The following is a 26,995-nucleotide window of genomic DNA, read 5'->3' on the forward strand; positions in this document are numbered from 1 at the left end:
TGTCAGGAAAATAACCTTACACTCAATGTCAACAAAACAAAGGAGATGATCGTGGACTTCAGGAAACAGCAGAGGGAGCACCCCCCTATGCACATCGATGGGACACGAGTGGAGAGGGTAGAAAGTTTAAAGTTCCTCGGCATACACATCACGGACAAACTGAAAAGGTCCAACCACACAGACAGCGTGGTGAAGAAGGCGCAGCAGCGCCTCTTCAACCTCAGGAGGCTGAAGAAATTTGGCTTGTCACCAAAAACACTCACAAACTTTTACAGATGCACAATCGAGAGCATCCTGTCAGGCTGTATCACCGCCTGGTACGGCAACTGCTTCGCCCACAACCGTAAGGATCTCCAGAGGGTAGTGAGGTCTGCACAACGCAGCACCGGGGGAAAACTACCTGCCCTCCAGGACACCTACACCACCCGATGTCACAGGAAGGCCAAAAAGATCATCAAGGATAACAACCACCCGAGCCACTGCCTGTTCACCCCGCTATCATCCAGAAGGCGAGGTCAGTACAGGTGCATCAAAGCAGGGACCGAGAGACTGAAAAACAGCTTCTATCTCAAGGCCATCAGACTGTTAAACAGCCATCACTAACATTGATTGGCTGCTGCCAACATACTGACTCAACTCCAGCCACTTTAATAATGGAAAAAGTGATGTAATAAATGTATCACTAGCCACTTTAAACAATGCCACTTCATATAATGTTTACATACCCAACATTACTCTTCTCATATGTATATACTGTGCTCTATACCATCTACTGCATCTTGCCATCTTGATGTAATGTATCACTAGCCGCTTTAAACAATGCCACTTTTATATGTTTACATATCCTACATTACTCATCTCATATGTATATACTGTACTCTATACCATCCACTACATCTTGCCTATGCCATTCTATACCATATTCTTATTCATTCCTTTACACGTGTGTGTATAAGGTAATTGTTGTGAAATTGTTAGGTTAGATTACTCGTTGGATATTACTGCATTGTCGGAACTAGAAGCACAAGCATTTAGCTACACTAGCATTAACATCTGCTAACCATGTGTATGTGACAAATAACATTTGATTTGATTTGATCTGCACAGAATCTCGAACAGCATTGATCACTTGCATTATGTACTTTTAATGCAATCTCAACTGCAATTCAGGTCATTTGGTTGTGCTATTAGATGAAGCACAGTGATGTCACATTAAATTGCTGTATAAATACAAAATATCTGACATTGTATTTCCATTTCAACTTTGTTGTCGCTTTAAATGGTTGAAAGTGCAGTGATAACACATTTAGCTGACAACTAAACCAAAAATCCCACATTGTTTTCCCATTGGAATTTGTTTGTGCTTTTAGATGGTTGAAAGCATAGTGAATACACATTGGGAATTCAACAAACTTCTGGCTCTCTTTTTGAGTGGGTCAATAAAGGTTGAAATCTCATTGATCAACATCTCATCCAAAAAATACCCACATTTTCCACGTAGAAATGACTCTGTGTTGTTGTTTGTGTGGCACTGCTTTGCTTTATCTTGGCCAGGTCACAGTTGTAAATGAGAACTTGTTCTCAACTAGCCTACCTGGTTAAATGAAGGTGAAATACTTTTTTTTTTAATTAAGTGGTTTGCCCAGTGGGTGAGCACATACAGCAGGTTTAAACATTCTCATTACGTCAATAGAATACAGGCCTATAAGTGGGAAAGGTTTGACAGACAGTGAATGGAAAATGAAAACAACTGCAAAGAAAAATGACTTGAAAATAGCTTTATTTGTAGCAATTTCCGAATTACAGTATCTGTACCTATAAGAGTATGTACAACTTATTGACATATAATGCAGATATACAATCAGAGATGCACAGGCATCACCTCATGCAATAAAATCCTGAAATCATGTATTTATTTGTAGATATACCATTTTGGGCCAATCCAATCCACCACAATCACCAGACAAGGTAAATAGCAATTGTCTTGAAAATGAAAGGGCCATACGAGCAACTATGCCATGGCAATGCATTTCTATAGACAATAACTACAGTTCTGTATCAATTTCTACACATACACAATAGATCATTTTAGAAATAATACTGATCATAATACTTGCAGAGTATATGTAACGCAGAGTTCAATAAACATATTGTAGCAACCCTGTGATACACATACTACGGCCACTGCCAAGAGGGCTAGTCCTATTGGCACTGCAGCTACAGTAGTGTACATGCCCAGCATGGGAGTTGCTGGTTTCATACCAGACAGAACCAACAACCCCCCGAATTCTATACAATACAGTAGCCCTCAAAATATCAAGCAATGTAAAAAATAATAAAATGTGCATTCGCTAGTCTCCCATTTTTTACGCCCACATCGATGTCTGTTATGAAGACGACGATTAGACAGTGAATATTATTACTTTGAATAAAAAGGCAGGTAGGGGGCGGTAGCAGCTATATTCGAAACATATATCCAGCAAATATTGTATATGTTTGTAGATGAAGTAAATATAATATAGATTTAGGAAGATAAGTAAACACAAAACTTGTGAACAGAGCAGCAGCCTTAATCACTGCAAGAGCTCCAGAGAACATTACCAATGACAGACTATCTGTCATTAAGCAATTACAACTCATGCAATAAAAACAGAGTGAAGGCTAATTTTACTTAATGGCTGTTCATAAAGTGCAGAGAGAGAACAAATGGATGTTATTGAACAGGAATGACTGTTGACGAGTCATTGAACGGAAAGAGTTTTCTACCAGTAGCCTTTATAAATGGCATACCGGTATATTATCATATTATAAAGAAGAGGGTTAGACTGCACAGTTTTATAAAGGGTGTTAATAAGTATAATTATTATGAAAGACAGAGCAGTCTAAATACATAAAATACAGTTTTAGTCTGTTTTTTAAAATATACTAGCATGCACTAATCATGCTCTACGATGACATATTCTGCAAATTCAAGGCATCCCAACACTAAGAAGCATTCAAGCAAGCATTCAAAGTATTTTGAAAGAAAATATGATCTTACAATACTCCATGAAGCAAGCATTCACAAGCATAGCTTGCGATGTTAACAATATATCTTTTTTTTTTACAATATTACATTTGTTTATTATGGAGGTTACGCTCAATTCATTTCTTATCCAAAATACAGGAGTTGCTTTCAGTATTTTTCAAGTAAATGCGTCACTCATCTGTCTACAGTTATCTCTTAATAACTTTTCTCTCATCTACCCTTTTCATTCCCTTTCTATTTCATTTCAAGGAACTACTATCTAAAACTCCTCCCTTTCACGTATTTCCCATCCTGTTAAAAAGTGATACAACTCTGGCCAAAGAGCCAGCAAAGATATAAAGGCTTAGACAAGATATTTCAAAATGAATCACCAGTTAGTTAGGCAAATAGATGGCTTTCAATAGTCATGATGGACATGATGGTGGAAATCTCATCAGGGAAAGCAAGTCATTGGCTTCCAAATGATAAATAACACGTGTGACATATGAATTAATATGAATCTATGTCAGCAGCAATGTCTGATAGAATCTATGTTATGGTCTTTGCTCATCAGTATGTAACAACACTTAAGCAGCTTATTCAATTTCCTGCTCTAATTTAAACCTATTGACATCCCTCATAGAGACCATTACTGTATCCCAATACAACAAGGGCAGAGTATGGGTAGAAAAATTATATTAATCACATAACTTATCATAGAATTAAAGGTAATTACTTTCTCATTCTAAATCTAAATTAGATGGCGTCGTGAGGGAGCTTGTTCCACCATTTGACCGTAGTTGGTCAAATGGTGGAACAAGCTCCCTCACGACGCCAGGACAGCGGAGTCAATCACCACCTTCCGGAGACACCTGAAACCCCACCTCTTTAAGGAATACCTAGGATAGGATAAAGTAATCCTTCTAACCCCCCCCCCCCCTTAAAAGATTTAGATGCACTATTGTAAAGTGGTTGTTCCACTGGATATCATAAGGTGAATGCACCAATTTGTAAGTCGCTCTGGATAAGAGCGTCTGCTAAATGACTTAAATGTAATGTAATGTAAATGTAAATGTCAAAGTTAATTTTGCCTGGGCTATGAAATTATAATGATGATGATGGGCATTTCATAGATATACATGTAAAATCCCATAAAATTGGCTACTATTCATATAATTCTAGAACCGATTAAGATCTCTGTGGAGCATTCATCCAGCCTATACAGTAATTGGTTTCCCCAATGTTTGTATTACGGTGTCATGGAAAGGTTTGCGGCACAGTCAGATACCTCCTGGATGATTCATCCTACTGCTTTCAGTATACGCTATTATGAGGTCCACACTATAGTGAGGAGTTAGTTAGCTAGGAAACAAACTGTACTTTAGTGCAAAACCTACTAAATAAATAAACAACACAATGGTGTCATGGAGGACAAACATACTCTCTTAATATCCACAACAAAATGGGTTGGCCAAGCCTCAAACTGAGCCCATTCTTTCAGGTCTGATCTTTATCTAACTACCTCACATGATGCAGGAGCCATTACACACAGAACATGGACTAAGCATGCACTCCAGGCTGGGAGTTAACCTACAGCACATTCACTTACACCAAGAGCAGGAAATTCCTGATTATGACACACATTTATTTATTTAACTAGGCAAGACAGTTAAGAACAATTTCTTATTTACAATGACGGCCTACCCCAGCCAAACCCGGATGACACTGGGCGAATTGTGCGCCACCCAATCACAGCCAGTTGGAATCGAACCAGGGTCTGTAGTAACACCTCTAGCACTGAGATGCAGTGCCTTAGACCGCTGCGCCACACAGGAGCCCATCATAGATGGGTAACTGTCCTTCTAATCAGCAGTGGTGTAAAGTAATTAAGTAAAAATACTTGAAAGTACTACTTAAGTAGTGTTTTTGGGTATCTTTACTTTACTATTTATATTTTTTACAACTTTTACTTTTACTTCACTACATTCCTAAAGAAAATGATGTACTTTTTACTCCATACATTTTCCCTGAAACACAAAAGCAGGACAGGAAAATTGTCTAATTCACACACTTATCAAGAGAATATCCCTACTGCCTCTGATGGAAATTATGTCTGAGTGTTGGAGCATGCCCCTGGCTGTCCATAAAAAAAGAGGAAAATGACGCCGTCTGATTTGCTTTATATAAGGAATAAAACATTATTTATACTTTAATTTTGATACTTAAGTATATTTTAGCAATTACATTTACTTTTGATACTTAAGTATATTTCAAACCAAATACTTTTGGATTTTTACTCAAGTAGTATTTTACTGGGTGACTTTCACTTTACTTTTACTCAAGTATGAAAATTGGGTACTTTTTCCACCACTGCTAATCAGGGACTGATTCAGACCTAGAAAACCAGGTGAGTGAGTTCTCTGGCCAATTACTGACATTAATTGATCTATTAACTACCAGGACAAGACAACTGGCAATAATGCTGATCTTGAGGCCAGAAAGTGTGAATCCCCCAGGACCAGCAGAAGCAAAATAGCCCCATAACATGAAAGACCCACTACCACATTTTAAAGTAGGTAGGGGTTATTTTCTGCATATGCATATTTCTTTCAATGCAAAACCCACCACTGGTGTGTGTGGCCAAAGATCTCTATTTTCACGTCATCTGACCATAGCACTGGTTCAAATCCAAGTGCCAATGCCATTTAACAAACTCCAGGCGTTTACATTTGTTGGACGACATGAAAATATAACTCTTTAGCCATGCACACCAGTGCTGGATTTTGAGTCGAAAGAAAGAATGCATATGCAGAAAATAACCCCATACCCACTGTAAAATATGGTGGTGGATATTTCATGTTATGGGGCAATGTTGCTACCAATGGTCCTGGGGCCCTTGTTAAGGTCAACGACATCATGAATTCTACCCAGTACAGGACATTTTAGCCAAAAACGTGGTTGCCTCTGCCAGGAGGCTGAAACCTAGCTGCAAGTGAATCTTCCAGCAAGACGATAACCCACAAAGAAATGATTAATTGACCACAAAATCAACATTTTGCAATGGCCATCTCAGTCTCCAGACATGAACCCCATTGAAAACCAGTGGTATGGAGGAATGGTCTAAGATCCCTCCCAATGTGTTCTCCAATCTCATAAAACATTTGAGAAAAAGGCTCAGTGGCGTTATCCTCGCAAGGTTTGGTATTGAACGGTAATGAAAACAGGGGTGGCAGTAAATTTGACCCCCTTTTTTAATGTTTTTTTACTTGTTAAAGCAAGAATCCTTAGTTGCTACATCCAGTTTTGGACTTATAAATTAATGATATATATCCATTGATTATTGAAGAATATAACTTATAAATGCCTCATGAGCTTAGTTCAACTGTCGTACCCCATCAGAACCCAAAATATAAGATTGTTTTACTCCAATGTTTGTAAACAATATAAATGTAGAGCCTCAAAACATGGTTAAAACTATCATTTTCATCTCATTGATGGTCAGTCCTTGCATCCATAGCGCTGTCTATGAATTTGAGAGTGGTTACATTTCTCCAAGCCCTTCCCTCAGCTTTTTACCAAAAAAGTGTTTGGTTGACTGCTTTGTTATTTTAGGATTCTAGCTTTAAACAAAATCTCTTCCTCTGAGTAATTGTCTTAGTATACATTTTTTGGAGCAGACAATATAACTCAAAATGTGTATTATTTAGTATTTTTTGCTCATCTTTATCAAGGGGGCCAATAATTTTGAACCTGACTGTATGTATATAAGCGCCACTTGAAATAGGGGAGAAACATTCCCTTTCTAAAAAGTGCAAAGCCATTCATTGACCAGGTCGGAGGAACAGCTCTGTATACAACCCTGTATAAGACCCTGTATAAGTATCTCTTGCAAATGTGTTCAGTATGTACAAAAATACATACTGTATCAATATACAGTACATCATGTAAACGTCAAAAAAGTTTCCTTGTTTAAGAACTTTAGAAACTCCCCCATTAGAATGTACGTTTTTGAGAATAGCAACTGAAGACAAACATAGTGCATGTAATCCAATTCTAATCTCCTTTGAGATATTGAAATAAAGAGTAGGGTACTTTGGCTTGGTAGTGTTCTAGCAACAGCACACTGTGGAACAACCCCACATATTCTGCTGTGTAGTAAAGAGCGAATATACAGTACATGTCAAGGTCATTGGAGGAAGATCACTTTATATTCACAAAACATGAAACTGACTTTAGATAAGTGCCTACATATAGGTATACAAACTGTACTGTGTGCTTCACTGTGTTTGGTTGGAGGGCAACACACAGACTTATTGTGGAGATGTGACTATAATGGGGCTTACAGCTCATAAACAAAGAGGAAGAAGGGCCCAGATTCTGCCGAGACACACACACACACTCTCTCTCTCTCTCTCTCTCTCTCTCTCTCTCTCTCTCTCATTCCTTCCCCTCACACCTCCTCGTCCTAATCTGTCTCGGACACAGCAGTTTCTTACAGACTTCAGCTCAGCCTGATAGCAGACTCTTCCCTCTGTCTTAATGACGGTACAGCGTTATGAGGGGCTGAGAGATTCGAACAGTGAGTATATCTGTCTAGCTAGGTGTAAACAGGAAGCTTACTGAATGTGTATGAAAAGGGAGGACAATCTGTCTTCTATCCCTCAATCCTCTGCTGTCTTCCTCTCCATCTTGAAATCCAAGAGCTGCACTCTATATCCCTCTCTTTCTTCTGTCTCACTTCCTCTCTCTACGATTTCACACCCAGAGCCTTCTTCATGTGTTCGTATACCACGTACGAGATACTGACAGCAGGAATGACCTTCAGGAAGTTGGGGGCGATGCCGCGGTAGAGTCCAGGTACCCCGTCATGTGATATGATGTGCTTGAACTGACCGACCATGGACAGCTTGGGCCCGCCCTCAGTGGAGGCTGGTGGAAAGTGGGAAAGAAGGCGAAAACGTCTGTTGTTCAGTTATATCCGTTAGATAGCTATTAATAGATAGGGGAAAGGAGGATACCTAGTCAGTTGTACAACTGAATGCATTCAACTCTGTTTGGATAGCCCGAACAGTAATACAGTGCCTTCGTAAAGTATTCAGACCCCTTGACTTTTCCCACATTTTGTTACGTTACAGCCTTATTCTAAAATTGATTAAATCGTTTTTTCCCTCCTAAATCTACACACAATACCCCATAATGACAAAACAAAAACAGGTTTTTAGAAATTGTTGCTAATTTATACAAATAAAAACAGAAATATCACATTTACATAAGTATTCAGACCCTTTACTCAGTACTTTGTTGAAGCACCTTCGGCAGCGATTACAGCATTGTGTCTTCTTGCGTATGATGCTACAAGCTTGGTAAACCTGTATTTGGGGAGTTTCTCCCATTCCTCTCTGCAGATGTTCTCAAGCTCTGTCAGGTTGGATGGGGAGCTTTGCTAAACAGCTATTTTCAGGTATCTCCAGAGATGTTAGATCGGGTTCAAGTCCGGGCTCTGGCTGGGCCACTCAAGGACATTCAGAGACGTGCATTGTCTTGGCTGTGTGCTTTGGGTCATTGTCCTGTTAGAAGGTAAACCTTCGCCCCAGTCTGAGGTCCTGAGCGTTCTGAAACAGTACTCGGTACGTGGCTCTGTTAATCTTTGCCTCGATCCTGACTAGTCTCCCAATCCCTGCAGCTGAAAAACATCCCCACAGCATGATGCTGCCACCACCTTCCTTCACCGTAGGGATGGTGTCAGGTTTCCTCCAGGCATGACGCTTGGCATTCAGGCCAAAGAGTTCAATCTTGGTTTCATCAGACTAGAGAATCTTGTTTCTCATGGTCTGAGAGTCTATAGGTGCCTTTTGGCAAACTCCAAGCGGGCTGTCATGTGCCTTTTACTGAGGAGTGGCTTCCTTCTGGCCAATCCACCATAAAGGCCTGATTGGTGGAGTGTTGTAGAGATGGTTGTCCTTCTGGAAGGTTCTCCCATCACCACAGAGGAACTCTGGAGCTCTGTCATAGTGACTATCGGGTTCTTGGTCACCTTCCTGACCAAGGCCCTTCTCCCCCGATTGCTCAGTTTTGCCGGGCGGCCAGCTCTAGGAACAGTCTTGGTGGTTCCAAACTTCTTCCTTTTAAGAATGATGGAGGCCACTGTGTTCTTGGGGACCTTCAATGCTGCAGGAATGTTTAGGTACCCTTCCCCAGATCTGTGCCTCGAAGCAATCCTGTCTTGGAGCTCTACGGACAATTTCTTCTACCTCATGGCTTGTTTTTTTCTCTGACATGCACTGTCAACTGTGGGACCTTATACAGACAGGTGTGTTCCTTTCCAAATCATGTCCAATCAATTGAATTTACCACAGGTGGGCTCCAATCAAGTTGTAGAAACATCTCAAGGATGATCAATGGAAACATGATGCCCCTGAGCTCAACATCGATTCTCATAGCAAAGGGTCTGAATACTTATGTAAATAAGGTATTTCTGTTATCTTATTTTTAATAAATGTGCTAAAATGTCTAACAACCTGTTTTTGTTTTGTCATTATGGGGTACTGTGTGTTGATTGCTGAAGATAATTTTTTATTAAATCCATTTTAGAATAAGGCTGTAACGTAACTGTAACGGCCGTCGTAGGAAGTGGACCAAAATGCAGCGGGTACGTGAATGCTCATCTTTATTTTATGACGCACACTATACAAAAACAACAAAACGAAAAAACGAACGACAGCTAAACAGTAATGCAGGCTAAACATAGCAGTGCACAAACAACCTCCCACAATTCCCATAACAAACACACCCTTATACATAGGACCTTCAATCAGAGGCAACGAGGAACAGCTGCCTCCAATTGAAGGCCCAATCCCAATTAACTAAACATAGAAATAGATAGACTAGACTTGAACATAGAAATACACTAACATAGAACATAGACCAAAACTCTGGAAACTCTAACCAAACACCCCTCTACATAAACACACACCGCAAACCACATAAAACAAATACCCCCCTGCCACGTCCTGACCAAACTACCATAACAAATGACCCCTTTACTGGTCAGAACGTGACAGTAACAAAATGTGGATAAAGTCAAGGCGTCTGAATACTTTCCGAAGGCACTGTAGATATAGGGTAATAGGTTGACATAGTAGGTAGTAATTAATTTGTTATAGATTATGTTATAGAATGTAATAGAATTTATATTATCTATGTAATATCATCTATGTTATGTAGTAAGGTAAAAGGTGTAATTGCAGTTCAGTTGAACACCAGTCTCACCCTGGGCCTGCATACGTGTTCTAATGAGAGCCAGGGGGTAAGAGGCCAGTTGTCCACAGGTACTAGACACAGTACCACAGCCCAGCAGTACCAACACCCCCGGGTCAGCAGAGCCTTTACTGTACCGCTGGAGCCAGGCATTCTTCAGAGTCTGAGATGGAAAGGAGGAGGGGGAAGAGAGAGAAGAGAAGGGGAAAGAATAGAGAAGGAAAAAGTAAACAGAGAGAAAAGAGAGAGGAGAAAGAGGAGAGAAGGGATAGATAGATAGGCTACATTGCTAATTTGACAGATATTTTATTGTGTTTAAAAAATGAGGACATAGTGGAGAGAACCACGGCTCATTGACTGCTAGTAAAAGTAAAACTCAAAGTTCACTTAAACACATAAAAGTCATTTTTACGAGAGAGCTGGGCAACAGTAACAGCAGCATACATACTGACTGGCATTTCCTTGAGTACAAGGGACAGGGCCAGTGATGAGGTTTAGCTTCCCAGAAAACATCAAACACAGCTGGCAGGCACACACGCACGAACGCACGCACGCACACGCGCACACACACACACACACACACACACACACACACACACACACACACACACACACACACACACACACACACACACACACACACACACACACACACACACACACACACACACACACACACACACACACACACAGGGCTGACCCCATTTAGTTGACTGGTCGATTGCTTGGTCAATAGGCTGTTGGTCAACATTTTTTATGGCAGACGAGACACTTGTCTGACTCGTGCCTGTCTCAGTGGACTAAAACTTGCGGAGACCATGGGGATGGCACAGTCCATCACTCTATCCTATTACCGGCAACTTCAGGAGCGTACCGGCAGAATCTACGAAGGCTAGCAGCAGCGGGAATAGGAGGGTCGAGAACAGATTTTTTCTTCTGGTTATCTTGATCTCTGGCTCCCTCTTGAGTCATTTGTGTGTCTTAATTATTTCATCAAGCAGTGCGCTTAAAGCATCAGACAAACTCAGTGCATATAGTTGATTTTATTAAAACATATAAAGGTGTGTCTATATATGGAAAAATATATGTTTATACATTTCAACGAAGGTCAACCAAGATTATATTTTTTTTTTTCAGGGACAGCCCTACTCTCTCTCTCTCACACACACACACTTTCTCACACACACCTCGTAGACGGCTAGGTCTATGCCAGCATATGGTATGATGCCAAGTGTGTTGGGCACATAGCCCCTGTAGAAGGCTCGCACCCCCTCCTTCCTCAGGATCTGACGGGCACAGTCTACAATGCCAGAGTACTGGCCAGTCTTCCTCAGGGTCAGACGAGTCTTCAGCACCTGGGGAGCGAGAGAGGGAGGAGAAAGGGGAAAGAGAGAGGGTGTGCAAGGAAGAGAAGGAAAATTAGAGAAAAGGCCTATGTTTCTTTATTCAATAAAAAGTCTGTCTATCTTTCTGTCGGTCTGTCTCCCCTCGCTCACCTCCATAGGGTAGATGATGGTCTGTGCGGTGGCTCCAGCCAGAGAGCCAGCGATGAACCTCTCCTGCACCCGCAGAGTACCCGCTTCATTTCTGCCCCGGATCAACCACTTGATCTAAGATGGAGGAGACAGGGGAGACAGGGGGGAGAGGAGAGACAGGCAGGTGGAAGAGAGGCAAGGATATACAGGGATTAAGGCGTGAGGGGGATAGATTGTGGGAGGTGGGAGAGGCGGGGATACAAAGTGAGGGGGAGGTGTAGATTGGGGGAGATGGGGGTGAGGGGGGAATACGTGAGTCACACTGGGGTGGAGGAGGAGAGTCAGAGACACAACACGTAGAGACACAGGGTGTGTCTGACAGGGTGAGAAACAGAGTGTGTGTGTGAGCAACATTTCACACCTCAGTGTGGGTGTGTGACTTCTTCATTCCTATGCTTCACCAATGACTACCCCATACACCAGAACTTGTTTACAGATGTGTGTATCAGTGTTCTCCTTACATTGGTCTGTAATAAATCCAAATCAACCTCTGGTGCCTCTTACACCCACATTTGTATACAGGTGTGTACAGTCCTCTTCCCTCACCTGTTCGTAGGCCATGAACTTGATGGCAGACTCTGGGGCTATTTTGAGGACGTTGATGCCGTTGCCCCTCCAGAGGGCTCGTACACCCCCCTCCTGGACCATCCCCCTCAGCCCTGTCCACAGGTTGATCCCCCTAGAGCTGGAGCCATGCACCTAGAGAGACAGCAGGGTCGGTAACTCTAATAACATTCTGTACATCAGGGGTGGCTAACCCTCCTCCTGTAGAGCTACTGGATGTGCAGGCTTTTGTTCCAGCCCTGCTCTAGCACACCTAATTCTACTAATCAGCACTGCACTGACCTCTAACCTCTGAGCCTGTAGTAAACACAACAGTAACCCTTCACCTGTAGGAAGACCTTAAGACGGTCGAGGGGGGCGGTTCCTGTACGTGACACCGCCCCTGCCATCGCCCCGGCAACCAGCTGCCTCCACACTACCCCCGACTGGCGCTCTTGTTGGGAAAACTCTGGCGGCACTGTCATGTGCTCTCCGATGTCAAACATCTGAGAAATCACAGAGATGCCAATCAATAAACTTGATTGGCATCCAGAACTATATTCACCAAATGTATTCACCAAATGTAAATTACATGATCCCTTCTCTAAGGTTTCCAAACTAAAATTCCTGGATAAAGCATCAGAAACATTTGAAACTATGTAAACTATAACATGAAATGTAATTACAGAGTAAATATAGAAACATAGATTGAGAAAATGGCCACACTTGTAATGAAAGGATACTGGCTAAATTATTAGTTTCTACAGTTACTATGTAATTACATTTTATTACATCAATAATTGAAAATTCCATGTAATGCTATCTGTGCTACTTCATGTCAAGCAAAGATCTAAACCAGAGAGTGTAGAGATAGAAGGCATAGATAGGCAGTACCGACTGACCAGAGAGTGTTTCCAGTAGTGGGCGATGCCCTCCATGTTGTGAAGAGGGTTAAACAGGAAGTGATCTCGCCACTCATTCCAGTTGATAGTCATGGTGCCGTCCCTGTCCATACTGAGAGAACACACAGAGCAGTGTCAACACACCCACACACACACCCACACACACACACACCCACACACACACACACACACACACACACACACACACACACACACACACACACACACACACACACACACACACACACACACACACACACACACACACACACACACACACACACACACACACACACACACCTCTGTAGTATTTTGATGGCGTGTTCTGTGGACACCTCCAGTCCCAGGTTGTGCAGTGATTGTTGAATCTCCCCGACATCAATGCGCCCTGCATAAACAGTGAATCCCATTAGTGCCCACAATATGTAATATGTACCTACAGGCATACAGTACAGTTAGAGCACAGTGATGTGTGTGTGTGTGGTTACTCTGTAAACTACATGCATTAATATGGTATGATACTAAATACCATTCATGCAGTCATACCACACATTCGGATAAATTACCATACCAGTGCAATGTGACATAGAATGCTCTGTGCATGTATGAACAATTTAAACAGTGTTTTGTGAGTGAAAGGACATTGTATCCAAATGGCCCTCCTACATGTGTCTACTTATGTGTGTTTAGATCAGACTTGGGTTCAAATACATGATTATTTAAGCAATAAGACCCGAGGGGATGTGGTATATGGCCAATATACCACGGCTAAGGGCTGTTCTTAAGCACGACACAACGTGGAGTGCCTGGATACAGCCCTTAGCCGTGGTATATTGCCCATATACCACAAACCCCCGAGGTGCCTTACTGCTATTTTAAACTGGTTACCAACTTAATTAGAGCAGTAAAAATATATGTTTTGTCATACCCGTGGTATACAGTCTGATATACCACGGCTGTCAGCCAATCAGCATTCAGGCCTCGAACCACCCAGTTTATGTTATTTAAATACTTATTTTCTGTGTGTGTGAATGCATTAACTGTAAGTCGCTCTGGATAAGAATGTCTGCAAAATGACTAAAATGTCAAATGTAAATGTGTATGCATGTACGTGTGTGAGTGAGGTGGCCATGCCGACCGTCATGGTTGCGGTCCAGTGTGTGGAACATGAGCCGCAGTTCCTTCTCGTGGGCCCACAGGTACTGAGAGAACTCCTCAAAGTCCAGCAAGCCATCATGGTTGGTGTCACTCTCACGCACTATCTGCAGGAGTAGGATTGGGGTGAGAGGAGGGGTAAAAATAGCAGATAGGGAGGGGGTGAAGGGTCAAACAGTGTAGGGGACAGGGGGTGAGAGAGAGGTTGAGGGGGATGTGACAAGGTGAAAATGTGTGGGGTGGGTTGGGGCCAGGGGTGAGATTTAGGGTAAGGTGATAGTTTGAGGGGGTGAGAGGTAAATGGAGGGAGTGAAGGGAAGAAGCAGGAAGGAGTGCGTGAGAAATGACAACAAAGCCTATCGTTATTACCTTTAAAAGGTCCGTTTTACAAGGTCATAACCTGCAAACATAAAACATCAGCAGAACTGTTCTATATTCATCCTTTCTAGTGCTTCCTCAAACAAGGAGAGGAAGAAGGGAAGAAAGAGAGAGAGAGAGAGAGAGAAAGAGAAAATAGAGTGAGAACAAGAGTGAGAAAGAATGAGCGAGAGAATAGTATAGAGAGAGAGCAAGAAAGCGAGAGTGAGAAAACCCCTACTCTGACCTCGTCATAATCCGCTTCACTCCTGTGCCCAGTGTCCAGTTAATCTTTAGTAACAATCACGTGCTACTGGAATCTGACCTGAACCAATGCACTTGACCAATACACACACACGCACACGCACACGCACACGCACACACACATCACACGGAAAGGAGAGATTTGCTCAATCTTGGCAGCAACGTTTTCAGAATCTTGTCTAAGCCTATAAAGGGGTTCTTTCTGAGTCTGTCCGTCTTGTATTTTTAATGAATACATCCACGATGAATAAGCAGTTCAAGAATCCACAAAATCCTTGACATTGTTAATGAGATAGCGGGGAGGATTTGCATATTCTCATGAAATTCCAATGAGACTATCCTACAAATCCTGCCACTTATCCTCACCATTTCAACTTTCTATCAGGTATAAATGCTTGAATTGTAACTCCAAGTGTAGCTGATGGAAGCTGTCTGTATAACACATGACAAGTATAACTTTAAGTATGCCTTTGAATTGGCCCCCTCCTCCATGACACAAATATAATCAGAGCAAAGTCTATTTAAGCATTCCCAGACAAATACATTCTGGTCTAGAGTGATATTGCCTGTAGTGTCTGAAAACTCCCAGAGGAGATTTGAAGGACAAGCACAGCTGTGGGTGATGACGCTTAGCTAAAGTAGCCTACTATTTGAGTGTGGAGATAATGCTAAACTAATCTGCTGCATGGCTGGGGAGAGATGTTGCTATGTGAAAGGAGTGATGCTAAACTACTGAGTGTGGTGGAGTGATCTCCTAAGCTAATTTCCTTTATGCTAACCTAAATAACTGATTAGATGTAACCTGAGGAGTGCTATCTGTGTGCTTCTGTGTGAGTGTTACTTAAAGCAAGTGCACTATCACCTACAGTGCCTTCAGAAAGTATTCATACCCCTTGACTTATTTGGTTGTGTTACAGCCTGCATTCAAAATGGATTAAATTGATTGTTTTCTCTCACATATCTACATACAATACCCCATAATGAAAAAGTAAAAACACACCCCTGAATCAATTCATATTAGAATCACCTTTGGCAGCGATTACAGCTGTGAGTCTTTCTGGGTAAGTCTCTAAGAGCTTTACACACCTGGATTGTACAATATTTGCTATAGATTTTCAAGACGATTTAAGTCAAAACTGTAACTAAGCCACTCACAAACATTCAATGTTGCAACTCCAGTGTATATTTGGCTTTGTGTTTTAGGTTATTGTCCCGCTGAAAGGTGAATTTGCCTCCCAGTGTCTGTTTGAAAGTAGACTGAACCAGGTTTTCCTTTAGGATTCTGCCTGTGCTTAGCTCTTTTTTCAATTTTATTTAACCTTTATTTAACCAGGAAAAGCCCATTGAGACCAAGAGTCTCTTTTTCAAGGGAGACTTGGCCAAGAAGGCAGAAACAATCAATACATTACAGAATTAAAACATACAACAATACAACAACATGATCCAGCCTAATAAAAGCATTTACACTCCTCCGTAACATCCCATCAATATTTTAAATTCATTCAGTGGCACTAACATATCTAGATGAAGCATGGATTGTAGATTATTCCATGCACCTGGTGCACAAGAATAGAAGGCAGTCTTGTCTAATACTGTGAATGTCCTGAGGACTTTAAGTAACAACCACCTAGCAGACCGGGTATGGTAACTGTTGGTGGTGAAGGAGACCAGACTACAGAGATAAAGAGGGAGTTTACCCAAAAGGGCTTTGTAGATGAACACATACAAATGTATCTTTCTGCGCATATAAAGTGAGGTCCAACCTACCATTTGGTACAATGTGCAATGGTGGATGAGTGACTTGGCATTTGTAATAAAGCGCAAGGATGCATGATAAACAGAGTCCAGTCTCGGAGGAGGCTGCACACATATACAACAAGTCAACATAATCAATTACAGAGAGCAAAGTGGTGTGAACAAGCTTCTTTCTAGCCATAAGCGGGAAGCAAGCATTTACGAAAATAAAAACACAATTTCAATTTAAGCTTTGTCACAAGATTATCCACATGACCTTTAAAGGACAACTTGTCATCCAACCAAATACCTAGGTATTTGTAGGATAACAATTTTCAATGGATAAGCCACCAGATGTGACAATGCTAATGTTCTCTGGCAGAGTTCTAGCTCTGGTAAAGGTGATGAATTTAGTTTTTTGTATATTCAAGACCAGTTTGAGACCATAAAAGGAGGCCAGCAGTGACTGAAAAGCAGTCTGGAGCTCTTCAACAGCCTGAACCAGAGAAGGAGCACATGAATATATAACTGTAACATCTACATATAGATGTAACTTTGCTGGTTGCATCCAATTTCCCAAATCATTAATACAAATTGAGAACAACACAGGAGCTAAAATGGAACCCTGGGGTACACCTCTATTAATCTCAAGAAAGCTAGACTTGTGATTGTCAGTATATACACATTGTGTTCTGTCAGAAAGATACACTGCTCAAAAAAATAAAGGGAACACTTAAACAACACAATGTAACTCCAAGTCAATCACACTTCTGTGAAATCAAACTGTCCACTTAGGAAGCAACACTGATTGACAATAAATTTCACATGCTGTTGTGCAAATGGAATAGACAACAGGTGGAAATTATAGGCAATTAGCAAGACACCCCCAATAAAGGAGTGGTTCTGCAGGTGGTAACCACAGACCACTTCTCAGTTCCTATGCTTCCTGGCTGATGTTTTGGTCACTTTTGAATGCTGGCGGTGCTTTCACTCTAGTGGTAGCATGAGACGGAGTCTACAACCCACACAAGTGGCTCAGGTAATGCAGCTCATCCAGGATGGCACATTAATGCGAGCTGTGGCAAGAAGGTTTGCTGTGTCTGTCAGCGTAGTGTCCAGAGCATGGAGGCGCTACCAGGAGACAGGCCAGTACATCAGGAGACGTGGAGGAGGCCGTAGGAGGGCAACAACCCAGCAGCAGGACCGCTACCTCCGCCTTTGTGCAAGGAGGAGCAGGAGGAGCACTGCCAGAGCCCTGCAAAATGACCTCCAGCAGGCCACAAATGTGCATGTGTCTGCTCAAACGGTCAGAAACAGACTCCACGAGGGTGGTATGAGGGCCCGACGCCCACAGGTGGGGGTTGTGCTTACAGCCCAACACCGTGCAGGACGTTTGCCATTTGCCAGAGAACACCAAGATTGGCAAATTCGCCACTGGCGCCCTGTGCTCTTCACAGATGAAAGCAGGTTCACACTGAGCACATGTGACAGACGTGACAGTCTGGAGACGCCGTGGAGAACGTTCTGCTGCCTGCAACATCCTCCAGCATGACCGGTTTGGCGGTGGGTCAGTCATAGTGTGGGGTGGCATTTCTTTGGGGGGCCGCACAGCCCTCCATGTGCTCGCCAGAGGTAGCCTGACTGCCATTAGGTACCGAGATGAGATCCTCAGACCCCTTGTGAGACCATATGCTGGTGCGGTTGGCCCTGGGTTCCTCCTAATGCAAGACAATGCTAGACCTCATGTGGCTGGAGTGTGTCAGCAGTTCCTGCAAGAGGAAGGCATTGATGCTATGGATTGGCCCGCCCGTTCCCCAGACCTGAATCCAATTGAGCACATCTGGGACATCATGTCTCGCTCCATCCACCAACGCCACGTTGCACCACAGACTGTCCAGGAGTTGGCGGATGCTTTAGTCCAGGTCTGGGAGGAGATCCCTCAGGAGACCATCCGCCACCTCATCAGGAGCATTCCCAGGCGATGTAGGGAGGTCATACAGGCACGTGGAGGCCACGCACACTACTGAGCCTCATTTTGACTTGTTTTAAAGACATTACATCAAAGTTGGATCAGCCTGTAGTGTGGTTTTCCACTTTAATTTTGAGTGTGACTCCAAATCTAGACCTCCATGGGTTGATAAATTGGATTTCCATTGATTATTTTTGTGTGATTTTGTTGTCAGCACATTCAACTATGTAAAGAAAAAAGTATTTAATAAGATTATTTCATTCATTCAGATCTAGGATGTGTTATTTTAGTGTTCCCTTTATTTTTTTGAGCAGTATAGTTCCTAAACCAATTTACTGCCCCTTCACTGAGACCAATGTTTCTGAGTCTAGCTAGCAACAATTCATGGTCAACTGAATCAAAGGCCTTTGATAAATCCACAAACAAAGCAGCACAATGTGGCTTTTTATCAAGTCCATTAATGACGTCATTTGCCACTGCCATAGCTGCAGTTGTGGTGTTGTGCCCCGATCTAAACCCAGACTGAACCCCGCTCAGTATGTTCTTTTCAATTAAGACGTTTTTTAACTGTGAGTTCACTAGGGATTCATAGACATTGGCCAGGATAGGGAGTTTAGAGATAGGACGATGTTATTAGCATCTGAGGGATCTCCACCCATTAGCAGTGGGAGGACATACGCTGATTTCCAAATGCTGGGTATGTAATTGGTCAAGAGACTCAAGTTGAAAATGTGAGCCACAGGTTCAGTAATAATACCAGCTGCTATCTTTAAGAGGTAGGGGTCCAGGTTGTCTGGACCTGCAGACTTTGTAGTGTCTATTGCCTTTAGTGCTTTATAGACCTCAGTATAAGAAACAGGCTCAAAGTTAAAATGGTTCACATGAGGGCCTATATCATAGTTGACTGTAACAGAGCTTACATTAGAGGCCTGGGCCCCACCATTATCAAAAACTGAACAAGCAGATATGAAGTGCTTGTTAAAAGCCCCTACAATATGGGCTTTATCCTTCACTTCATTAGAATCCATCATTAAATGGTCAGGAAGGCCAGAGGATACATTAGAACCTGACACTGATTTGATTAGCATCCAGAACTTGGTAGGTTTGTTTAGGTTCTCTGTGACTGCATTTAAATAGTAATATGATTTGGAATTCCTGATCAATCCTGTGCATTTGTTTCTTAGCGTCCTGAAGGAGGCCCAGTCAACAGGAGCAATTGTATGTCTAGCTTGAGCCCAAGTGATGTTTCTCTTTCTAATTAATTCTGCCAAGTTATCTGAAAACCAGGGACTGTCCCTTCCACTGATTCTAAACTTCTTATAACAAATCGACACAAATTTCATATAAAAATAGTCCCAGGCAGTGTCAACATCGGGAATCTGTAATGTCGTGTGTGTAGGTGGCAGGGAAGCCAGGCGCAGGAGAATCGAACTTGGTATAAATGGAGTAGTTTAATAACGTTAATAACAAAACTCCAAAACCAAAGTACCTAATAAATAAAAGTGGGTACAAGAACCCGTCGCGCACCAATACATACAGTGGGGGAAATAAGTATTTGATCCCCTGCTGATTTTGTATGTTTGCCCACTGACAAAGAAAGGATCAGTCTATAATTTTAATGGTAGGTTTATTTAAACAGTGAGAGACAGAATAACAACAAAAATATCCAGAAAAACGCATGTCAAAAATGTTATAAATTGATTTGCATTTTAATGAGGGAAATAAGTATTTGACCCCCTCTCAATCAGAAAGATTTCTGGCTCCCAGGTGTCTTTTATACAGGTAACGAGCTGAGATTAGAGCACACTCATAAAGTGAGTGCTCCTAACCGCAGCTTGTTACCTGTAAAAAAGACACCTGTCCACAGAAGCAATCAATCAATCAGATTCCAAACTCTCCACCATGGCCAAGACCAAAGAGCTCTCCAAGGATGTCAGGGACAAGATTGTAGACCTACACAAGGCTGGAATGGGCTACAAGACCATCGCCAAGCAGCTTGGTGAGAAGGTGACAACATTTGGTGCGATTATTCGCAAATGGAAGAAACACAAAATAACTGTCAATAACCCTCGGCCTGGGGCTCCATGCAAGATCTCACCTCGTGGAGTTGCAATGATCATGAGAACGGTGAGGAATTAGACCAGAACTACACGGGAGGATCTTGTCAATGATCTCAAGGCAGCTGGGACCATAGTCACCAAGAAAACAATTGGTAACACACTATGCCGTGAAGGACTGAAATCCTGCAGCGCCCGCAAGGTCCCCCTGCTCAAGAATACATATACATGCCCGTCTGAAGTTTGCCAATGAACATCTGAATGACTCAGAGGACAACTGGTGAAAGTGTTGTGGTCAGATGAGACCAAAATAGAGCTCTTTGACATCAACTCAACTTGCCGTGTTTGGAGGAGGAATGCTGCCTATGACCCCAAGAACACCATCTCCACCGTCAAACATGGAGGTGGAAACATTATGCTTTGGGGGTGTTTTTATGCTAAGGGAACAGGACAACTTCACCGCATCAAAGGGACGATGGATGGGGCCATGTACCGTCAAATCTTGGGTGAGAACATCCTTCCCTCAGCCAGGGCATTGAAAATGGGTCGTGGATGGGTATTCCAGCATGACAATGACCCAAAACACACGGCCAAGGCAACAAAGGAGTGGCTCAAGAAGAAGCACATTAAGGTCCTGGAGTGGCCAAGCCAGTCTCCAGACCTTAATCCCATAGAAAATCTGTGGAGGGAGCTGAAGGTTCGAGTTGCCAAACGTCAGCCTCGAAACCTTAATGACTTGGAGAAGATCTGCAAAGAGGAGTGGGACAAAATCCCTCCTGAGATGTGTGCAAACCTGGTGGCCAACTACAAGAAATGTCTGACCTCTGTGATTGCCAACAAGAGTTTTGCCACCAGTACTAAGTCATGTTTTGCAGAGGGGTCAAATACTTATTTTCCTCATTAAAATGCGTTTTTTCAGGATTTTTTTGTTGTTATTCTGTCTCTCACTGTTCAAATAAACCTACTTTTAAAATTATAGACTGATCATTTCTTTGTAAGTGGGCAAATGTACAAAATCAGCAGTGGATCAAATACTTTTTTCCCCCACTGTAGAACACGAGCAATTCGAACAAACAATCTCTGACAAGGACATGAGGGGAAACAGAGGGTTAAATACACAACATGTAATGAATGGGATTGGAACAAGGTGTGTAGGAAGACAAGACAAAACCAATGGAAAATGAAAAATGGATCAATGATGCCTAGAAGACCGGTGACGTCATCCGCCGAACACCGCCTGAACAAGGAGAGGCATCGACTTTGGCAGAAGTCGTGACAGAATCAGACTTACTCTGTCAATATTATGGTACAGATCATGTAAGATCGCTTGCTCATCAAACTGTCTAAAATGTATTTAAAAAATATAACGGGGTTTGGCTTTGGTCATTTTTGTAATTCTAACACAAGCAATTGCACAGTGATCACTGACATCATTACAGAATATCCCAGTCGATGTGTATTTGTGAGGGCTCTATTCCATTTCAGAACTCCCTAGTCCTTGCCGATGACAAGCATTCCCATAACATAATGCAGCCACCACCATGCTTGAAAATGTGAAGAGTGCTACTCAGTTATGTGTTGTGTTGGATTTGTCCCAAACCTAATGCTTTGTATTCTGGGCATAAAGTTGATTTCTTTGCCAATTTCTTTGCAGTTTTACTTTAGTGCCTTATTTCAAAAAGGATGCATGTTTTGTTATATTTTTATTCTGTACAGGCTTCCTTCTTTTCACTCTGTCATATAGGTTAGTATTGTAGAGTAACTACAATGTTGTTGATCCATGTCACAGGGGTCGTAAAATGGAGACCAAGACGCAGCGTGGATAGTGCTCATTTTCAAACTCTTTAATGAACACACTTGTCACGGTTGTCGTTGGTAATGGAGGACCAAAACGCAGCAGGTATGTGTACGCTCATCTTGACATTTATTAACTCAAAATGAACACAAAAAACAACAAAACGAACTCACGATATACCGACAGTCTTCTCAGGCTCATACATGCTAGACAAGAAACAATCTCCCACAAATACACAGACAAACATACCCAACTAATATAGGACTTCCATTCAAAGGCAACACCACACAGCTGCCTTCAATTGGAAGTCCACCCCAATTAACTCAACATAGAAACAGATTACCTAGACTAAACATAGAATTACATAAACAAGGAACAGTGCCCAAAAACCCCGGAATACATAAATCAAATCCCCTTTTTAGAAAAAACACCACCCAGAACCACATAAAACAAATACCCTCTGCCACGTCCTGACCAAACTACAATAACAATTAACCCTTATACTGGCCAGGACGTGACAACACTTGACAAAATAACAAACGACCAACACAGTCCCGTCAGGTACACTAGACTAGAACGGAAAACAACTACCCACAAACCCCAAAGGAAAACAGGCTGCCTAAGTATGGCTTCCAATCAGGGACAACGAAAGACACCTGCCTCTGATTGGAAACCATACCCGGCCAAAACATGGAAAACAAAACATAGAAATAGAATACTAGAAAAACCCCACATATAAACAGAAAACCCAAAACCACCCAACACAACCACCTGTCACGCCCTGACCACTCTACTATGGCAAATGACCTCTTACAAGGGTCAGGACGTGACAATTCATCCTCAGTTTACACCTGTCACAGCCATTAAACTCTGTAACTTTTTTTAAATTACCATTTGCCTCATGGTGAAATCCCTGAGCGGTTTCCTTCCTCTCAGCAACTAAGTTAGGAAGGACGCCTGTATCTATGTAGTGACTGTGTGTATTGATACACCATCCAATGTGTAATTAATAACTTCACCATGCTCAAAGGGTTATTCAATGTCTGCTTTTTTTACCCATCTACCAATAGGTGCCCTTCTTTGCGAGGCATTGTAAAACCTCCCTGGTCTTGTGGTTGAATCAATGTTTGAAATTCACTGCTCAACTGAGGGACCTTAGAGATAATTGTGTGTGTGGGGTATAGAGATGAGGTAATCATTCAAAAATCATGTTAAACACTATTTTTGCATACAAAGTCCATGCAACTTATTATGTGACTTGTTAAGCACATTTTTACTCCTGAACTTATTTAGGCTTGACATAACAAAGGGGTTTAATACTTATTGATTCAAGACATTTCAGCTTTTAATTTTTAGGTAATTGGTAAAAATTTCAAAGAACATGATTCCACTTTGACATTATGGGGTATTGTGTGTAGGCCAGTGACACAAAATCTCAATTTCATCCATTTAAAATTCAGGCTGTAACACAACAAAATGCATAAAAAGTTAAGGATTGTGAATACTTTCTGAAGGCACTGTATGTGTCACTGCCGGCCATGAAAGTCCAGTCGGTGTGGTAGGAAAGGGTCAGGCATAGATGGAAAAATCTACCAGCCACTCAAATGTTTTTACCAGCCAAAATATATTTGAGCCAAAATTACACCATGACATAATTACAAAATGTTCACGTTTATTTTCTCTCTCTTTAGCTCAGATATCTGCCGCCATTGATTTCAAGAAATGATGCATCATTTTTTACGTGGTTGCATCATATTTCTGTGCATACTTTGCATTGAAGCTTGCATCGATGCATACTTCAAATGATGTACAAACAGAGTACGTATTCCAGAATTGACCTCTGTGCTTCGTTTCGCATACTTTGATTTGGACTCATACGCCGACCCTCCTGTGCTCCAGTTTACGTTCTCAGAGCACGGTAGTATGCATTTTGAGAAACACCCCTTGAATCCGGCGAGGCTCTCTTGCTCTACTGGGCTATGTGGCTCTACTGGGCTCTGTGGCTCTACTGGGCTCTGTGGCTCTACTGGGCTCTGTGGCTCTACTGGCCTCTGTGGCTCTACTGGCCTCTGTGGCTCTACTGGGCTCTGTGGGGACTTTTCTAATCGGTTTATGCACACCACAGATGCAAGGTGTATAGAATTTTATGTGAAGAGAAATCCCCAATCGTCAACTACTATCATAACCATATTATCTGGACTGAATGGAAAATGTCCTGCAAAAGGGATGACTTCAGTAGTCATAAATCCAGCCATTCTGCCAGCCAGGCTGAGTTGAACTCATAACATTGTGCAGACGCGCAGTGACACAGTAGTATCCCAAATCCCTGGTGATGACAGTTTAAGCTAGAGGACTGTTTCACTAGCACAGACTGAATTATGTCCCGAGATTCATTTGATGGCATTGAGGAGTTTACCACATCAGTCACGGGCTTCATTAATGAGTGCATCGACAACATTATCCCCACAGTGACCGTAAGTACATAGTCCTGTTTTGACGCCTTGCCTGTTTGATGGTTCATCGTAGCGGGATTGCTTATAAGCTTCATGATTAGTGTCCCGCTCCTTGAAAGCGGCAGCTCTAGTCTTAAGCTCAGTGCAGATGTTGACTGTAATCCATGGCTTCTGATCGGGATAAGTTTGAATCCTAGTACGAAACCCAGTGACGCAAGCCTACCAGACTAGCTAACTATGCTCGCTTCGAGGCAAGCAACACTGAACTATGCATGAGCGTACCAGCTGTTCCGGACGACTGTGATCACACTCTCTGTAGCTGATGTGAGTAAGACCTTTAAACAGGTTAACATTCACAAGGCTGCAGGGCCAGACAGATTACCAGGACATGTACTCAGAGCATGGGCTGACCAGCTGGCAAGTGTCTCCACTGACATTTTCAACCTCTCCCTGACCCAGTCTGTAATACCTACATGTTTCAAGTGGACCCCCATAGTCCCTGTACCCAGGAACGCCATTGTAACCTGTCTAAATTACTATCGCTCCGTAGCACTCAAATCTGTAGCCATAAAATGCTTTGAAAGGCTGGTCATGTCTCATATCAACACCATCATCCCAGACACCTTGGACCCACTCCAATCCATATACCGCCCCAACAGATCCACAGCTCAGGGAGTCTCTATTGCACTCCACACTGCCCTTTCCCACCTGGACAAGAAGAACACCCATGTGAGAATGCTATAAACTGACCACAGCTCAGCCTTCAACACCATAGTGAACTCCAAGCTCATCACTAAGCTAAGGACCCTGGGACTGGACACCTGTCTCTGCAACTGGATCCTGGACTTCCTGAAGGGCCGCCCCCAGGTGGTGAGGGTAGGTAACAACACATCCACCACTCCCTGTTCACCCACGACTGCATGTCCACTCACGACTCCCACGCTCTCATTAAGTTTCCCGACGACATGACGGTGATCCCCAACGCCTGATCCCCAACGACGATGAGACAGCCTATAGTCAGAGACCTGGGAGTGTGGTGCCAGGACAACAACCTCTCCCTCAATGTCAGCAAGACTAAGGAGCTGATCGTGGGCTACAGGAAACAGAGGGCCGAGCACGCCCGGTTCACATCGACAGGGCTATTTGATTAACTATTTAACTATCTGCATTGACCCTTTTTGCACTAACTTTTTTGACACATCACATATATTGCTGCTTCTGTTTATTATCTGTCACTTTATTCCTAGTTACAGTATATGTACACATCTACCTCAATTACCTTGTACCCCTGCACATCGACTCTGTACTGGTACCCCGTGTACATAGCCAAGTTATTGTTACTCATTGTGTATTACTACTTTTTCTTTCTCTCTGCATTGTTGGAAAATGACCTGTAACTAAGCATTTCACAGTTAGTCTACACCTGTTGTTTACAAAGCATTTTACAAATAAAATTTGATTTGAAGACTGAGGTTAAGATGTGTGTGTGTGTGTGTGTGTGTGTGTGTGTGTGTGTGTGTGTGTGTGTGTGTGTGTGTGTGTGTGTGTGTGTGTGTGTGTGTGTGTGTGTGTGTGTGTGTGTGTGTGTGTGCACCAGACACTGATATTAAGGTCAGGCGGGGTCAGGGCTGCACCAGGTTTGTGTTACAGTCATACCTTTAAAATATTCATCCAGGAAAGTGTTGCTTTCCTGTCATGTACTGGGACAAGCAGATCAGAAAAGCATGCATCAGTATTGTGTTGAAGCGATAGAGTTTTCAGATAGCACTGGTGACAGGCAATTTGAGTTGGAGGGATGTGTGAAAATAGCACTGGTTAATGTTGTGTTGTTTTGAGTTAGAGAGAGCAGTGGAGTTTTGAAATAGGTCCCAGATGTCTGGGTAATGGAGCACTGATCCAGTGCTGCTGATCCAATCTCTGCTGTTCTGCCTGTGGCTATGGAACCCTGACCTATTCATTGGACGCGC

At 42.5% G+C, this 26,995-nt stretch overlaps 1 protein-coding gene across 1 annotated transcript in view; it reads right to left on the bottom strand.

Moving 5' to 3' along the window:
• Window positions 1–3,953: 3,953 nt before the first annotated feature.
• LOC106601710 (calcium-binding mitochondrial carrier protein SCaMC-3-like) overlaps window positions 3,954–26,995 on the bottom strand; it is a 28,766-nt gene continuing 5,724 nt past the window's right edge. Inside the window, exons 2-10 of the mRNA XM_014194057.3 lie at window positions 14,383–14,506; window positions 13,545–13,632; window positions 13,245–13,356; window positions 12,690–12,848; window positions 12,346–12,498; window positions 11,761–11,874; window positions 11,452–11,619; window positions 10,277–10,427; window positions 3,954–7,936 (exon numbers count right to left, since the gene is read on the bottom strand). Coding sequence (XP_014049532.1) covers window positions 7,755–7,936; window positions 10,277–10,427; window positions 11,452–11,619; window positions 11,761–11,874; window positions 12,346–12,498; window positions 12,690–12,848; window positions 13,245–13,356; window positions 13,545–13,632; window positions 14,383–14,506 — 1,251 coding nt within the window. The 3' untranslated portion in view covers window positions 3,954–7,754. The remainder of the gene's footprint in view (window positions 7,937–10,276; window positions 10,428–11,451; window positions 11,620–11,760; window positions 11,875–12,345; window positions 12,499–12,689; window positions 12,849–13,244; window positions 13,357–13,544; window positions 13,633–14,382; window positions 14,507–26,995) is intronic.

This window comes from Salmo salar, chromosome 03 (genome assembly GCF_965601325.2).
Source record: "Salmo salar chromosome 03, fSalSal1, whole genome shotgun sequence".
Lineage (NCBI taxonomy): Eukaryota > Metazoa > Chordata > Actinopteri > Salmoniformes > Salmonidae > Salmo > Salmo salar.